Below are 19,120 nucleotides of genomic sequence, written 5' to 3'. Positions count from 1 at the left end.
GTGACAGCGCTGAAAGCTGAAAATTGGCTTGGGCATGAAGAGGGTGAAAGTGCCCAGTAGGCAAGTGGGTAAACATTAAGTAGTAAAGTTTTTTTCACACCTTAAAAGCGCCCAAAAAAAATAAAATTATTAAAAATCCAACTGCTACACATACTGCAGCTGCTGGCTTTTAATAATAGGACTCTTACCTGTCCTGGAGTCCAGTGACGTCGGCACCCGCAGCTGATGTTTCCATCAGCTGTCGGGTGCTGCCATTGCGTGTAAGGGTACCTGGGGAGTGTAGCCTTTTCGGCTTCACGCAGGAAAACTTAATACGCATGTGAGGGTCCGCTCCTCTCTCCTACTGGCCCGGCGGCTGGGGGAGGGAGTCCCAGCCGTGACATCAAAATCTGCGGCTAAGGCTCCCAGAAGTGGGAAAGGACACCTGTCAAAGAAAGGCATGCTGTCCACCGAAAGGTGCATATCGTGGCACCTGAGGGGAGGGGGGGAAATCAGATGAGCGGACGTTCCACTTTAGGGTGGAAAACCGCTTTAAAGTGATTGTAAAGGCTTGTTTTTTTTTTTAAAACATGTTATACTTTCCTCTTGTGCAGTTGGTTTTGCACAGAGCAGCCCGGATCCTCTACTTGGGTCCCTCTTCCCTGCTCCTCCCTCTTTTGAGTGCCCCCTCAGCCAGCAGCTTGCTACAGGGGGGTACCTAAGCCAAGTCAGTGCTCTGTGTATCCATTCAGACACAAAGCCCCGACCTGGCCCCGTCCCTTTCTCCCGATTGGCTGACTGACTTTGATTGACAGTCGCAGGAGCCAATGGCGCTGCTGCTCTGTCTCGGGAGGAGAGTCCTGTATTGCTGAGGGGATTGTGGACGTCTCTGGAGAGAGAAAGGGCTCAGGTAAGTAATTAGAGGGGTGCTACACAGGTTTATCTTTATGCATAGAATGCATTAAGATAAGGATGGCAATGGCTGAGCGGTCTTAGTTTACCACCACTAATCAGAAGCCCTACCCAACTAATCCATTATGTGTGTCTAAGCATATAAGGTCTTGCAATAATTAGCTATTAATATACAGCTACTGGCAGATGTCATGCTTGCCATACACATGCAGCAGCACAACTCATACATTAAATATCCTGTGCGTTTCCCTAAGTAAGCCATGGGAGAAAAATGGAAGCCTCACCGTGTCGGAGTTTCCTTCCAGCAGTATATTGATGGCTCTGTTTACATCTCCATTGCAATCGTGGAGCGCCACAAGACACTCATCCTGGTTCTTTCCTGTCACTTCCATTAGCTGAAAAACAGACAAAAAAAAAAAACATTTGGATACATATTTTAACTGCAATAAAAGAGATTAACTACCACTCTAAGAGAAAAGGCTGTTTCAGGATCCTTCCTGTACTGGCTTAGGCCTTAAATTACATGACCTCTGGTGACACGAGAAAAAGAACAAACTGAACGCCAATTCTTCCCTTCAGAAAAGATCACATGTCCAAAATGCTTAGGCTTTTGATCTTGTGCGCAGCACTGGAAGGAGTCTGGATTGGCACTTCTCCATAAAAAGTAAGCATCTTGGGCCTTCTATTACATTTCATTTAATCCAACAATACTGTTAAAGTGGTATTAAAATCCTAAATGAAAAAAAACGTCAGGCAGGGTTTTTATAACAGAAGACACCCTTAGGCTGCTTTCACACTGAGTGCTAGGCGTCGGCGGTATTTTTAGCGGTGCTTTACCGTCATTTTTGTGGCGCTATTCGGCACTTTTAACCCCCCGGTAGCGGCCGAAAAAGGGCTAAAACCGCCGGCAAAGTGCTGCTGCCCATTGATTGCAATGGGCAGGGGCGCATTAGGAGTGGTGTATACAGCACTGCAAAGATGCGGCTAGCAGGGCTTTTTACTGTCCTGCCAGCGCACCGCTCCAGTGTGAAAGCCTTTGGCCAATGAGCTGCTTGGTCATTATCATAGGAGGGGGAGGGGACATCTCCGGTCCCCCTGGGAGACCGGAGCGACCATCCGGCACGTCCGTCGGCTGTTTGAGTCCCGAACAAAGCCAGAAACTTTGATCAGGTCTCCTATGTAAAAACACAGAAGCAACGTCACTTCCGATTTACTCGGCTGCCAATGGCAGCGTTTTAAAAAATAAATAAAAATTACAGTATTCCAAAATGTCGTTTTTGCCATTTGAATACTTTTACATGCAAAAGGAGGGATTTGGAGTCTTTAAAACCCCCGATACCTCCATAAAAAGAATACCCGTCACCGCCTATTACTGTCACAAGGGATGTTTACATTCTTTGTGGCAGCAAGTGACCAGATTTATTTATTTTTAAAAAGGGACAGTATGCAAGAAAAAAGAAAAATGTATAAAATAATAAAAAAAAATGTTTAAAGCACCCCTGCTCACGCAAAGAAAATGCATACGCAAGTTGCACCCGCAAATATAAACGGTGTTCAAATCACACACGATCGTTACGCTAAACGGGTAACAGTTAAAAATGTTTAAACGCTGTCTATGGAGATTTTTAGGTGTCGTAGTTTGTCGTCATTCCACGAGTGTGTGCAATTTAAAAGCTTAACATGTTTGGCATCTATTTACTCTGCGTAACATCATCATCTTTCACATTATACAAAGAAATTGGGCTTACGTTTTTTTTTTTACATTTAAAAAATAAATAAATAATAAGTGTACCCCCCCCCCCCCCCCCCAAAAAAAAGAAAATCACATTTGAAAGGCTGCTGCGCATACCGTGTGACATAAAATATTGCAATGACCGCCACATTATTTGCTAAAAAAAAATATATATATATATATATATATAAATAACGTTTGGGGATTCCAAGTAATTTTCGAGCAAAAAATACATAAAAATAAATTTTAACTTGTAAACATCAAGTGTCAGAAATAGGCTTGGTCCAGAAGTGGTTAAAGAGCATTTTTAACTAATCAATAACGCAGTCCAACGCCCATACGTAACTAAATTTTTAACTCCTGTAGCGTTAATGCCCTCAAGTGTGAACAAGTCTTTAGGCCAACCACACACAGTACGAATCTCAGCTGTTTCAGCAGGAACCGACCGAGTTTTGAAACATTAATGGGCGGGCTGAATGCACCAAGTTGATCGATCAGTCTGGGTACAACCAACCTGCCGGAATCAATTCCGATTATCGCAAGTGGCTGCTATAGCCGCTAGCAATAATCACCGTCTTCTCCCGACGGGGACTTCTTCCCCAGCCCTCACGTGGGGAGAAGACAATTGCTTGGCAGGAGGGATTCCCCTGTCAGCACTGTCTGTGCTGATGGGGGAATCATGCGTATTTCTTTCCTGCAAACAATTTGCACTGTGTATGGCCTGCTTTAAGCCCCATACAAACGCAGAATATCGGGAGACATTTGCCAGCACAAAATATACCGTCCAACATTCTGCCCGTATGTATGTCTCTCTGTCCGACAGAAGCCAGCTGTTTGGCCGGCTTCTGTTGGACGACCATGCTGGAAAACCAGCAGCCGACCGACTCCCGATCAGCACTCTTAGCCAATGGCAGAAAACGCTGATCGGAGCGTTCTGGTGAAGGGGGGAGTCGCCCTGTTGGAACACAACAGGTCAGCGAGGGAGATCGCTGGATTAACCTTGCATGGTTAGTACAGCGACTCGCAACCGGAGAGGTTAGCTTTTTTTCGTGAAACCCCAAAAAACTGTAGTATGTACCAGGCTTTGTACCCTCAACTCACCTGTTTCACTTTATCTTCAAAATCTGCATCATTTTTATCATAGATCATCTGTGCGAGGCGGATCTGCTCAGCTGTTGCCTACAAAAAGAAAAAACACAATAGTAAAGACTGTAAACTCTATGCACCATTTTAAGCTTGCCGATCACTAAACAGTAATAGGTTTATGCAGTTTTTAAACCGGTTAAAACCACCAAAAATTATAAAAACAATTCTACAGGAAAGTAAAACCATATTTTTATATATATATACACACACACACATTATATATATATATACTATATATATATATATATATATATATATATATATATATATATATATATATATATATATATATATATATATATATATACACACATATACATACATACATACACACACATACTAGCTGAATACCCGGCGTTGCCCGGTCTTCCTATCTTAACCGTTTGGGGAGGAAAATCATAGTAATATAAATATACCCATCTTTTATATAAGGGTGTAGGTAAGGGTTAATTTAACTGTCATATTTTGGCATATAAGTAATATGTGTACCAGGTATTATTGAAATATCTCCAGGCGTACAGAAGTTATGTGGGAACATACATTTCCCATTGATTTGCATGGGACTTTAAACAAAAACCCTGACCCTCACAAATGGGGGTAGTTAAGGGATAAATTAACTATCCTATAGTTTAAGTGGACATATAAGTAACATGTGACCAAGTGTTATCGAAATATCTACAGCTGTTTGGAAGTTATGAAGTAACATGTATTTCCCATAGAGTTGAATGGGACTTTAAAGAAAAACCCCGACCATGGCAAATGGGGGTGGGTTAGGGTTAAACCACCTATCCTATGTTTGTTGCTGACATATAAGTAACATGTGTGCCAAGTTTCATGTTAATATCTTTAGCCGTTTGGACGTGATGCTGGAACATACATACACACACGTTGAGTTTTATATATATATATATATATATATATACATATATACACATATATACATATATACATACATACACACATACACACATACACACATTATATATATATACACACACACATTATATATAAAAGAAAGAAGCCGAACGTCGGTGCGCAGGCGCCCTATAGAGCCGACTCGCAGTCCGGCTTCTTTCGGCAACTCGTGACGTGCTGTATGTGACGGTCGGAAGCCTGTCAATTAGGAACGCCCAGTCCCGCAGAAGACATACCCGGAAGCAGCGGTGAAAATACGGTATTTACGGGGGGGGAAAAAAACAACCGATTGTCATTAGGACAACTCGGCTGAATGTAATGTTAAAAAATTTATTTTTGGGTGAACCCCCGCTTTAAGTGGTTAAAGCAACGCAGTGCCGTATCACAAAAAATGGCCTGGTCATGAAAGAGGAGGGGGGGTAAATCTTCTGAAGGTGCATTGAGCAGGAGTGTTCATGTGACGGCACAGTTCTAATTCAGGTCTATGGAAGATTAAACTCTCTTTCTTCGATACACATGAAGCTCCAGTAGCAGGATATGATCCCCTGGTTGACAATCACCTCATTTACAATGCAATGAAAATCAATCCGCTGCAAAGACAACTGTTAGTCTCAAAATACTCAGCAGGAAACGACCTGAAATCGGAGGCTGGTGGGAGAGACCACAAAAGGCTTTTCACCATTCAACAAGAACACCACGTGTGCATTTATCCTGAAAAGAAAGCAAGGCGAGGATCCCGGATCCAGCTGGGAACACCTACCTGTACCTGTTTCTGTGGTTGTGTCTGTGGAGTTGAAATCTGTGTTTTTTCCCGAGTGCCCCGGGTACGTTCATTTCCCACCGAAGTCATCATATACAGTATATACAAAACAATGTACAAAATAGAAAATCTGCAAAAAAAATTAAAAAAAACAAGGCAAATTAATGGATTTCTAGACAGACAGCTTACTAATAAAATAATTTTTTAATAAAGCATTCAAATATATTCCATAATATTACATTTTAAAAAGTCAGAGTTTGATACAAATGCATGCTGCGCTTTATATCCAAAAAACAAAAACAAAAGCAGCACTTGTATGTTTGGAGGTTCCCCATCAGTAAGTCTAAAATATTTGTATAGAAGTAAAGCGCAATAAAAGATTTCAAGACAGGCAGCTCACCAATAAGAGAATCCTCAAAGTATACATATACACACACACTATATATATATATATAAAATATAATGTGTGTGTGTGCGTGTATGTGTATATATATATATATATATTACACACACATACACACACACACACACTTTTTTATATATATATGTATATAAATATATAAAATATATGTGTGTGTGTATATATATATATATATATATATATATATATATATATATATATATATATACACACATATATACACATACACACACACATTTTTTATATATATATATATATACATATATATATATATATATACACATATATATACATATATATATATATATATATATATATATATATATATATATATATATACACACACACACATCTAAAGTCTGCCATAAACAGGTTAAACTCTGCCTGGTTCGGTCAAACTTTGAGCTACACGTGCCCACGTTGGCACTACTTGGCTCACCAAACTTGAATTGAAAAAAAAATTAAAGGAGCTGGGTCAAAAAAAAGCCAAATAGTGACTTCATTTGGTCTTAGGCAGCCCAGACATTGATCAATTTTTTTTTCATTCATCCGGCGGTTGAGCAAAAACATTGGGGGGGGGGGGGGGGGGTTTAAAAAACTAGCCCATTCCCCTAGACAAAATGAGCATGAATCTAATCTTAAAAAAAGAAGAAGATTTTATTCTAAAATAAAAAAAGATATATAAAAAAATAAAATAAAAAATTAGGAAGTAATTCGGATGATCCATGGTGTGCTATGTGCTTGGACACGGCTCCCAGATGGCAGTTGCTTCAGCACCCGCATTCCTTCAAGCCATTCCATGGGAAGAGTCTACTTGGCCCGGATCAATATGACAACTGGAACAATTTTAATGAGTCCACATCAAAACTGTAGGGAAGCAACATACAAAATACACATGAGATACACACGCCTATGACCTCTGTTATATTTCCAGGCAGGCTGCTATGAAGCAATCTTAGACACACAAAGGCTGAGCCATGGTGAACATCATTGCTATCAGTACCAACATTCCCAACGGCCTTAGACAAGCCGAGTCTCCTTCTCAGTATCATCTGCTTGGCAATAAACACAGGCGGTGGCGGCAGCGGCACAATGAAAGGAGGAAACCAGGTGAACGGCCGTTACCCAATGTGACTATTGCGTTTCAGTCAACAGCCGCGTTGTGTGCCAAGCCTGGAAACAGTGAGTGGGCCTGTGATGACAGCTGTAGGATCCAAACAAAGGAAACAAACTACACAGCTCAACGTAGAAGAAGAGAACACAACGCAGCATAGGACTAACAAACCAACACAAAGTACAGCCATAAATAGCACAGCTACCCTTCATTTTATCTATTTCCTGATAACAAGCCTAGCTGCTGTTTATGAAGAATTGGTGTAGGGATAAAGTGGACGCTAAACCTACAACACAACCGACTTAACCACTTCCATCCCGGGCCAATTCTGACATTTCTCTCCTACATGTAAAAATTATGTTTTTGCTAGAAAATTACATAGAACCTCCAAACATTATATCGATTTTTTTTTTTTAGCAGAGACCCTAGAGAATACAATGGCTGTCATTGCAAATGTTTATCCCGCACGGTAATTGCGCAGAAATTTTTCAAACGCGTTTTTTTGGGGGGAAAAAAGTTTCACGCTTTAAAAAAAAAAAAAAAAGAAAAACAGTAAAGTTAGCCCAATTTTTTTGCATAAATGTGAAAGATGAAGTTACGCCGAGTAAATAGATACCCAACATGTCACGCTTCAAAATTTCACACGCTCGTGGAATGGTGCCAAACTTCGGTACTTCACCCGAAAAACACATTTTTAACATTAGATTAAGGGTAATTACGGGAAGCAGAATCGGGTGTTTTTTTTTTTTTTAAATCAATGCAGTACTTACCGTTTTAAAGATCGATGTTCTCCGCCGCTTCCGGGTATGGTCTTCGGGACTGGGCGTTCCTATTTGATTGACAGCCTTCCGACCGTCGCATACAGCGCGTCACAAGTTGCCGAACGTCGGTGCGCAGGCGCCGTATAAAGCCGCACCGACGCTCGGCTTCTTTCGGCAACTCGTGACGCGCTGTATGCGACGGTCGGAAGGCTGTCAATCAAATAGGAACGCCCAGTCCCGCAGATCATACCCGGAAGCCGCGGAGAACATCGATCTCTAAAACGGTAAGTACTGCATTGATTTAAAAAAAAAAAAAAAAAAACACCCGATTGTGCTTCCCATAATTAGCCTCAATCTAATGTTAAATTTTTTTTTTAAATATGCAGGGAAGCTTTTCTTGCACCCACTTAGGTTTATAACCCAGCAACACAAAAGTATCTCCTGTTACTTGGCAACAGTCTTTAACAGTCGCTTGTAATATGGCTGTTATGTCCTTTCAAGGCTTCTTTCAGTCTTAGGGCTAAGGTCCGCCCGACAGTTTTTTAGGTGGATCTGAACGGGCACTCCGTGCTCCTCTATGGAGCCGCGGATGTCAGCGGTGACATGCCCGCTGACATCCGACCCGCCACAGTGTGACGGAGGAAAAACCTACTTTTCCATCCGTCTGGCGGATCGGGTAAACACGGACAGACGGTCCGTGTTCATCCGATCCCCCCATAGGGGAGAGCGGAGAAAAGACAGGGCGGTCCCTGCACAGTGTGCGGGGACCACCCTGTCATCCGCCGGCTCAGTTGGGATCAACGGAGCGATCCCCGCTGAGCAAGCAGAGGTTAACGGGGCAGATCATTACTGATCCGCCCTGTGTGAAAGGGGCCTTAAAGAGGAGTTCCACCCAAAAATGAAACTTCCCCTTTCGGAATCCTTCCCCCCCCTCCGGTGTCATATTTGGCACCTTTCAGGGGGAGGAGGAGTGAGCAGATACCTGTGTAATACAGGTATTTCCACAAGGCTCCAAGTGGGGGGAAGCCGAGCAGCGGGTCCAAGTGGGGGGAAGCCGAGCAGCGGGTCCAAGTGGGGGGAAGCCGAGCAGCGGGCCCAAGTGGGGGGAAGCCGAGCAGCGGGCCCAAGTGGGGGGAAGCCGAGCAGCGGGGCCAAGTGGGGGGAAGCCGAGCAGCGGGGCCAAGTGGGGGGAAGCCGAGCAGCGGGGCCAAGTGGGGGGAAGCCGAGCAGCGGGCCCAAGTAGGGGGAAGCCGAGCAGCGGGCCCAAGTAGGGGGGAAGCCGAGCAGCGGGCCCAAGTAGGGGGGAAGCCGAGCAGCGGGCCCAAGTAGGGGGAAGCCGAGCAGCGGGCCCAAGTAGGGGGAAGCCAAGCAGCGGGCCCAAGTAGGGGGAAGCCGAGCAGCGGGCCCAAGTAGGGGGAAGCCGAGCAGCGGGCCCAAGTAGGGGGAAGCCGAGCAGCGGGCCCAAGTAGGGGGAAGGCGAGCAGCGGGCCCAAGTAGGGGGAAGCCGAGCAGCGGGCCCAAGTAGGGGGAAGCCGAGCAGCGGGCCCAAGTAGGGGGAAGCCGAGCAGCGGGCCCAAGTAGGGGGAAGCCGAGCAGCGGGCCCAAGTAGGGGGAAGCCTAGCAGCGGGGTCCAAGTAGGGGAAAGCCAAGCAGCGGGGTCCAAGTATGTAGTATTGCCATTGGGGTTAATATGTGGTACCCCCATACATCTCCTAAGCAGCAGCACCGTTTCTTTGCAGATCTCCACTCAGATGTGAACCTAGTCTTAGACAGCAAGCAAAACAAAGGTCCCCATTGGAAGATTTCCCCTCCATCTGTGTTCTGGTGGAAGCTCGGAATTCTGTACTTTTCCCTCCCATTATTAATCTCGGTAAAGATCTATTTTTGACCCTAATAAATAATTCCCAAACCCAAAATAAATTAACAGTCTGGGTTCAATTACAACTCCATAATAGTAACTCAAAAGTACTAGAACGTGATCGATTTACCACTGCGAAAGCAAGAAGTCGAGTGGCTCTGTAGGTACATATGGCTTGTAGGGGGGGGGGGGTTGTTCTAAAGAAACATGCCTATGTAGTTTTCTAATTCCAGTCTTGGCTACAAGAATAGTTGAACAACAAGTAATTTAACAACTGTTCCGAGGACAAGCTTCAAATTTCAGGGACTACGGCTCCCTACGCACAACCCCCAACCCCCCGATACAAATATGTTAATCCCCAAAGCATGTCAGAGATCTGTCGCCGTGTCCTCTGGGATACTTGAAGTCTGTGAACCACTGTGACCTAATTTCAGAGAAGTAGCAAGCTCCATTTCAACAACTGCCAGTGGAGCGGTAAAGGTGCAAAGTCTTCAGCCCTGCAAATGAAAATTTAAAGAAAGAATTGCCCCCACCTCCAGAAGGTATGCAGGCTCCTACCGATCATGGTGATCGTAGCCTCCTAACCAAGTTATTTAGAAAAAATATTTATTTTTTTAGCCCTGTCCAGCATACCTATTCAAGCTCAGTGACTAGACTTGATTGGTGTTATTGATCTGAAGCTTGCATGTTTAACCACCTGCCGACCGCCTCCTGCACTTATACGTTGGCAGAATGGCACGGCTGCGCAAAGCAACGTATATATACACACGTCACTTTGAATTTCGCGCCCTGCGGGCATGCACTCCTGCCGAGAGCTCTGTGACCGGGGGACTCGATGTCTGCCGGTGTCCCGCGATCGTGTCACGGAACTGCAGAAAGGGGAGATGCCACTGTAAACAAGGCATATCCCCGTTCTGCCCAGTGACAGGACACTGATCTACTGCTCCCTGTCATCCCCCACACCGTTAGAATCACTCCCTAGGACACACTTAACCCCTACTGGTTAACCTCTTCACTGCCAGTGTCATTTACACAGTAATCAGTGCATTTTTATAGCCCTGATCGCTGTATAAATGACAATGGTCGCAAAATAGCATCAAAAAAGTGTCTGATGTGTCCGCCATAATGTCGCAGTCACAAGATATAAAATAGAGCGACAATTTTGAAAAGCAATATTTTTAACTTTTTACTATAATAAATATCCCCCAAAAATCCCCCCCCCCCCCCCCCAGTTTAGGCCGATATGTATTCTTCTACATATTTTTCTTTATATATATATATATATATAAAAATTTATTTATCGGGGTATTGCGCGCACCCCTAATGTGGACCCGCAATTCCTGTAAAAAAAAATTTTTAGTACTAACATTTTTGGTGTCTTGCGCGGCGGCCTCGTCGGGTCCGGCGTCCGTCTGCGGCTTCGGTGGTGTTCTGCCGCGCTGTCTCCCCGTCGAATCGCCGCTTCCCGCGCTCAGTTTGAATGCCTGCGCCGACATATACCGAGTGCAGAACACTCGGCAACATTCGGCCAGGCTTGGCTTCGCTCGTGCTCACGCTTTGTGACGTTTATGCGTGAGCACAAACGAAGCCGAGCCTGGCCGAATGTAGCCGAGTGTACTGCACTCGGTATATGTCAACGCAGGCATTCAAACTGAGTGCGGGCATCGGCGTATATCGCGCACCCACGATTTCCCCCTTATTTTAAGGGGGGGAAAGTGTGCGGTATACGCCGATAAATATATATATATATATATATATATATATATATATATATATATTTTTTTTTTTTTGTTTTCAAAATTGTCGCTCTATTTTTTGCGCTATAAACAAACAAACAAAAACAAAAAAACGGCAGAGGTGATCAAATACCCCCAAAAGAAAGCTCTATTTGTGGTAGAGAAAAAAAAAAAAAAAACTACATCAATTTTGTTTCGGAGCCATGTAGCACGACCGCGCAATTGTCAGTTAAAGTGATGCAGTGCCGAATCTCAAAAAATTGCCCGGTCATTGGGCAGCCAAATCCTCCGGTGCTGAAGTGGTTAAAAATTCCAGGATGGCTTCTATGTTTTTGCCCTCACCAAGTTCATTTTAAAGGCGACTGTACAATGCCTTGATAAAGTATCAATACCCCTTGAAATTGTCCACATTTTTGTCACTTACAACCAATAACGTAAATGCATTTTATTGGGATTTTATGTGATAGACCAACACAAAGTGGCACCTAATTGTGAAGTTGAAGGAAAATGATAAATAGTTTTCTATTTTTTTTTTATTAATTTTTTTAGGAAATAAAAACTGTTAGCTGGATTCAGGAAGAAGTGCCTAATGTTAGGCAGGCGTAGCGTATCTCGTACGTTCGTGAATAGGCTTAACACGCCGATTTACACCTTCTAGGCGTAAATCAGCGTACACGCCCCTAGCGGCCGGCGTAAATAGACAGCCAAGATACGCCGGCGCCGGCGGTCGTATCTTAGCTAGATTTAAGTGTATCTCAATTTGAGAATACACTTAAATATACGACGGCGCAGATTCAGAGTTACGACGGCGTAACGCTACCTGAATATGGCTATGTATGTGAAAAGTGTGGAAGAGGAATCCTAAAGCTACCTTCTCCACCAGACTAGCCAATAAATACCAGACAATCATTGCATTTGTGAAACATGTTCTGTCCTGCTTGCTCAGCGAGTAAAAATGTACAAGGCGAGTTACAGGGAAAGTATGTACAGGATCCTGAAGGTTGCTCCTGTAAAAGGAAATGGGCAACAAACAGGTTTATAATGTTTCTAAAAGTCCAGCATCAGTAAAGAGAACAGGAGATTTTTCAACCATGGCAGAAGGACTTTCAGCTTGAAAGCCCATTCATATTACGCAAGCTAATATTATAAATTGGAAACCCGCACAAAATTATGCATAAAAAGTAATAGTGAGCTGCAAAAAAAAAAAGAAGAGGCAGATGTCCTCTCTAATAAAGTGCTTTAAATCAGGGCTCGAAAAATCCCAGGTGCCAGGTCACCATGACGACAAGAAATTGAGTCCTGGCGCCTGGGCTACTGCCCAAAATTCTCCACACACCTTGTGCGCACCCCACCCACTATGTACCGGGGGGGCTCTGCTTGCCCATCTGCGGACCTGTATAGCCGTCGGGTAGAGGGGAGGGAGGAGAGGGGACACATGACCACTCTCCTCCACTTCTTGTTTCTGACTTGACAGTTTCCACAGCCATTAAAGCGGGGGTTCACCCTTAGAGGGCACTTTTCCCCCTTAGATTCCTGCTCGTTATTACTAGGGGAATCGGCTATTTATTTTAAAATATGTGCAGTACTTACCCGTTTACGAGATGCATCCTCTCCGTCGCTTCCGGGTATGGGCTTCGGGAATGGGCGTTCCTTCTTGATTGACAGTCTTCCGAGAGGCTTCCGACGGTCTCATCCATCGCGTCACGATTTTCCGAAAGAAGCCGAACGTCGGTGCGCAGGCGCAGTATAGAGCCGCACCAACGTTCGGCTTCTTTCGGCTACGAGTGACGCGATGGATGCGACCGCCGGAAGCCTCTCGGAAGGCTGTCAATCAAGAAGGAACGCCCGCTCCCGAAGACCCATACCCGGAAGCGACGGAGAAGATGCAGCTCGAAAACGGGTAAGTACTGCTCATATTTTACTACAAATAGCCGATTCCCCTAGACCGAACGAGCAGGAACCTTATGGGAGAAAAAAAAAAATTCATAAATGGGTGAACTCCCGCTTTAAGGCCAGGAAAGAATGTAATGCAGTGCGATGTGGATTACATTACATTCAGTGGAGCACAGGGGAGACATGCAGTGTCTTTTAGACCCTGGATGTCTCATAAGGCTGGATTCACACCTATGCATTTTAAGTGCTTTTTGCAGATTTGCACTACAGAACGTGTTACATAGGCAATCAAAAAAGGATGGGGTATCCTGTGTCCCCGTGCGCCCCCGCCGCACGATCGCATCGGGCTGCCGGCCTGTAATTGAGGCCGTAGAATGCGGCTTTCTGCAGGCCTATGCTTCCTTCCCTGGGCGCCAGGTTGCTAATTCTAGTCGCAACTGCGACCGGGCGCCCGGATTTTGTCGAACCCTGCTGTATGTGATGACATAACAGGAGAGGCTGCGCCCAACGCATTTAGTCATAAACTAAACATCTTCCCCGGTTTTATAAATAAATGGTGTTTTATGATTTCTGCACTGAGGAGAACTGATCTGCTTATTTTGGCACGATTGTGTGGGTGTATTTACCGCCTATCTATACAGACAACGCTGGGACTCGTGGAAAGAGATGCCATTGAGATTCTACAGCCACAGCCTGAGCATTTATAGGCCCACTCTGAATAAGGGGGTCATTTTCATTTGGCAACGAATGACACTGGTCAGTTGCCTATTAGATCAAGAGTTGCATTCACAGGATATTGTTGCAGGAGACTTCTGTCACGTTTATTCTGTTACTTTTAAGCACAATTTTTTTTAAAATTGTATTTGGACACAAAATCGAATCTGGCAATTACTTGACCGAGTTCCTTAAGGACCCTTGGGTGAAAGCCGTCTGGTCCCAGTGACTTGATGTTAAGTTTTTAACGTCTATTTCTAATTCTGTCCTCAGCCATGAGGGGGCTTCCTCTGACATGTCATTTTTTCTGTTGAAAAGCCTGTGGCGTGCAAAACACAACCCAAAAACTTCACCCGGTGCAGGAAAAAATGTGCACACACACACACACACACACACACACACACACACACAGTGAAACACAAAAAACTGTGACGGGTGCATCGTCAAGTGGTCCTCCGAAAAGGACCCAGCTCTGATCCCCCGGGGCGTTAGGCTCCTGGCAGGGAAAAGAGTAATCTGTGGCCCATACAGCCGAAGCCATATGGACCCACCTTGGCCCAAGCAGCCGAAGCCACAAGGACCCGAACTCCTCGGAGGGACTGCCGAAACAGAACCCTCCACGGTGAGGCTCCCCCGAAGGGAGACCCCATAAGAGCCGGCGAACTAAGCCAGAAGGCCATGTCCACCGACTCCCAAGACTTTCAGAGCTGGCCCGAGGACCAGCACCCTACTCGCCACATAAAGTGCAAGCACCAAACAAAAAAAGACAAAAATGTGACAAACACGGGGTTAAATAAAAAAGAAAGCGGGGGAAGGTGGGAGAGGTGAGTAGAAAGTGACCAACGTGCAATACGTTGGCCGGCCCTCCGGCCAGGAAACAAAAGTTCCTCTGGTCCTAGCCAAAAGGCCTGGCCCTAGAGGCAGGTGCTAAAAAGTGTGTGAGGAGATCAGTGACCTAAGGTGCCACATGATGAGTGCCCCTTTCAAACACTTGTGCAATGTATGGCACCCCTGGACTGCCACTCCAGGGGCACTATCTCCACAGGCTTTTCAACGGTCCCTGACCCCCGGTCCGGACCGGCAGCGCCCTTCCCAGCCAGGAAGGTAGGAGAAGAGGTTGGGGAGAGCCCACCTAAGCAGGCTACTACCCACAACCTCCAACTCTCCCACCTAATTACATTCGGGAAATACTACCCGCCCCTCCCGGTAAAAGGAGGAGCAAGGGTTCTCTCCCGAACAACTGACTGGGGCAGACATCACCAAATCCAGGCCAAAAGCCAGGGACCCGGCCCTTCAGCTTCGACCTCATGCCTCTCTGTCCCGATCAGAAGGCTTTCACCTCCACACCAACAGGCTTAGCATCCGCCAACTGCCATCCCGTTCCCTCTGCCCAGGTACTGGGGACAGTCAGCTTCCCACCACCTATTGGCAACTGATAAGAACAGATACTACACTTGATCTTAGCCAAAAGGCCGAGAAGCATGTCATGAGGATAAAAATACACCAACGGTTAGGGCTGCACGATTCTGGTCAAAATGAGAATCACGATTCTTTTGCTTAGACTAAAGATCACGATTCTCTGACGATTCTCAAAAACTGAATGCCAGAACACCCCCCCATATAAATCTGTGATTTATCTGAAAATATGAATATATAAAAAACAGACCAGTGATATGTCTATAATGTTAAAGACCATATAACTCCTATGAAAAAAGCAGAATCAAACTTTGAGTTATATGGTCTTTAACATTATAGAAATATCACGGGTCTCTTTGAGAGCGAGGGTAGTGGACAGAGAGAGGGGCTGAGAGAGAGAGGGTAGTGGACAGAGAGAGGGGCTGAGAGAGAGAGGGTAGTGGACAGAGAGAGGGTCAAGCTAAGCAAGGGTGGATCTATGAGGCTACTTAACCCCCTTTAAAACACATACATGCTTCAACTCTTCAGCTCTCAAATGAAACATGAAGCCAGCCAGCTTTGACCCATTAATGCACAGCTTGTCCTGCAAATTACCATTAAAAACCCATCATAAATCATATCTCACCAACACCTGGTAATGGTAAAATGCATAAGTCAAACATGACAGCAACATTACTGTATTAGATTTATAGCCTGACAAATAAAATGCAATATAAACCCTTCTTGTGTAAAGTTACACTGCCTAGAGTCAAACCACTATGTACTTTGGGGGTAGTAAAGAATTCAAGAGCACCGTAGATGTGGGGGCAGTGGCTTAGGAAATGAAAGCGTTAACACTGGGAAAAATTTGCATTTGTGGAGATGATGCCAGGATGGACGGACTTCCGCATACATGGGGGCTAGCAGGGGGAGGGAGGAAAGCATCATTCACACAGGCTGGGGGCACTACACTCATGAAGCAACAAGGCATAGAGACGTTGCAAAACAATCACGCACAGTCCTATCAACTGCAATAAGGCACTTGTGATGTGAGCTTACCGAACCATGTTGTAACTTGTACACGGGCGGGTCAGTGGCCGCCTGGCCGGAGGAGGTGGGGGCGCCCTCTCTGACATGCGCTCGGCTCGTGATTCAGCGCGGCTGCTGCGGGAAAGCTCAGTGCCGACTCGGGACCAACGACGGTGCAGAGCACCCCGGCAATTCCTATTGCTTGGTCAGTTGGTCTACAATAAAATGGCGGCCGGAGACATTGTCTCCGCCCGGCCGCAGACCTCTAGTGGCGTCAGCAGCGAATAATCGGGGGCCCTGAATAATGACTCGGGGGGGGGGGGGGCCCTACGCAGCTTGCTGTGAAAAATAAGAATCGCGGGTCATCCCGCGGGGAGATCGTGGGCGGGGAGAATCGAAATCGCGATTCTCTCCGCGATTAATCGTGCAGCTCTACCAACGGTACAATTCAAAACAAGGGGTTAAAAAAGGGCCCTGTCCCTGTGAGCTTACAATCTAAGACGCTTATAGAGAGCAAAGACTTGAAAAATGTAAAAATCCCATTTGCAGAGATATCCAAAGATATGCATACCATTAAAGGCGGCAGTCTGATCACAGGCACACTCTATAATCAAAGCTGGCCACACAAAAATAAAGATTTTGCCACCCTGCCATCAACTACTAGAGAATCAGGTCATTGGCAGGCCACAGCTGACAAGTGAAGTGAAGGTGAGACATTCCATACGTTCCGCACGCAGCACTCTATTTGAAGGAAAAAAAGAGAGAGAAGCATTTCATTCCCTTTCATAGTCCTCAATTTATCAATGTAGACTGACAAATAGGCGGTTCCAACAAGATATCATGCAATTCATGTATGCATTGTATTGAAGGCACAGAGTGTTTCCCTGTTCTGTTCTCTGGAAGGTACCGGACTTCCTGAAAGTGGCTTGCAATTGAACACACCTCACATGTACATATAATAAAGTGTATGGAAAGCTATAGTGATAAGAGTATGGTCGTGGTTTAACCACTTGCTGCTGACATTTCTCACATACATGTTAAAATCAGCTAGAACCCCCAAAACATTTTCTGAAAGCAGAGGCCCTGGAGAATATATTATATATATATATATATATAAAAGTTGGTTATTGCAATTTTATAATATTTGCTTAACCATTTATCAAAATTAAAGTTTTAAAGAAAGAAAAAAAAAAAAAAAAAAAAAAAAAAAAACACTTAAAAAGGTCAAATTCACCTTTAAAAAAAAAAAAAAAAAAAAATACTAAATATTATTATGGCCCGCGACCGGACGCTACCCCCTCCCACCGACACCCGCGACCGGACTCTACCCCCTCCCACCGACACCCGCGACCGGACTCTACCCCCTCCCACCGACACCCGCGACCGGACGCTACCCCCTCCCACCGACACCCGCGACCGGACTCTACCCCCTCCCACCGACACCCGCGACCGGACGCTACCCCCTCCCACCGACACCCGCGACCGGACGCTACCCCCTCCCACCGACACCCGCACGCTACCCCCTCCCACCGACACCCGCGACCGGACGCTACCCCCCTCCCACCGACACCCGCACGCTACCCCCTCCCACCGACACCCGCACGCTACCCCCTCCCACCGACACCCGCACGCTACCCCCTCCCACCGACACCCGCACGCTACCCCCTCCCACCGACACCCGCGACCGGACGCTACCCCCTCCCACCGACACCCGCGACCGGACGCTACCCCCTCCCACCGACCGGACGCTACCCCCTCCCACCGACACCCGCGACCGGACGCTACCCCCTCCCACCGACCGGACGCTACCCCCTCCCACCGACACCCGCGACCGGACTCTACCCCCTCCCACCGACACCCGCTACCCCCTCCCACCGACACCCGCGAACGGACGCTACCCCTCCCACCGACACCCGCGACAGGACGCTACCCCCTCCCACCGACGCCCGCGAACGGACGCTACCCCTCCCACCGACACCCGCGACAGGACGCTACCCCTCCCACCGACACCCGCGACAGGACGCTACCCCTCCCACCGACACCCGCGACAGGACGCTACCCCTCCCACCGACACCCGCGACCGGACGCTACTACTCCCACCGACACCCGCGACAGGACGCTACCCCTCCCACCGACACCCGCGACAGGACGCTACCCCTCCCACCGACACCCGCGACAGGACGCTACCCCTCCCACCGACACCCGCGACCGGACGCTACTACTCCCACCGACACCAGCGATGGAACGCTACTACTCCCACCGACACCAGCGATACCAACCATGGGGAAATATTCCTCTCACTAATACCAACGATGGAGCATTCTTGACTCATTGACGCCAGGGAATTTTATACTTACGCTTGCCACAGTTTGGCCCCCTCAAAGTCAACTGGCTCTTTGTTGAGAAAATTTGGAGACTCCCAATATAAACAATGGGGGGGGGGGGCTTTGAGTGACTAGATACCAAACATATCAATCCTAAAATTTGTGCGTGCCCATGACATGGCGAAAAACAACAATACCCAAAATTGGAAAAGCTTTAAAAGCCTTTATGGGTTATCAGTTTAGAGTCAACTATGGCCCCATAATTATTGATCTCATTTTGATACCTCACGTGTGCCGCATCCGCCATTTACAGACACATGCGCACCCTATACTCAAGACTTCTCTATGAGGACAATACACTGAGACATTCATTAGCATAACACTAATTGCAAATTGATATCTAGCAAATGGAAGGGAAAATAAATAAATAA

At 46.2% G+C, this 19,120-nt stretch overlaps 1 protein-coding gene and 1 pseudogene across 11 annotated transcripts in view; both read right to left on the bottom strand.

Annotated features, from left to right (window-relative positions):
* The window catches only part of UBAP2 (ubiquitin associated protein 2), a 119,086-nt gene that overhangs the window by 69,620 nt on the left and 30,346 nt on the right, over positions 1 to 19,120 (bottom strand). For 10 of the 11 annotated variants that reach the window (XM_040336039.1, XM_040336038.1, XM_040336044.1 and 7 more), the window contains exons 2-4: positions 5,445 to 5,574; positions 3,725 to 3,802; positions 1,176 to 1,286 (exon numbers count right to left, since the gene is read on the bottom strand). In XM_040336039.1, coding sequence (XP_040191973.1) covers positions 1,176 to 1,286; positions 3,725 to 3,802; positions 5,445 to 5,537 — 282 coding nt within the window. In that variant the 5' untranslated portion in view covers positions 5,538 to 5,574. The remainder of the gene's footprint in view (positions 1 to 1,175; positions 1,287 to 3,724; positions 3,803 to 5,444; positions 5,575 to 19,120) is intronic. The other variant, XM_040336041.1, reaches the window with a different exon arrangement.
* Positions 15,291 to 15,425, bottom strand: LOC120925198 (annotated as a pseudogene).

Source organism: Rana temporaria, chromosome 1, assembly GCF_905171775.1.
Source record: "Rana temporaria chromosome 1, aRanTem1.1, whole genome shotgun sequence".
NCBI lineage: Eukaryota > Metazoa > Chordata > Amphibia > Anura > Ranidae > Rana > Rana temporaria.
This window is presented reverse-complemented; position numbering and strand designations above follow the sequence as displayed.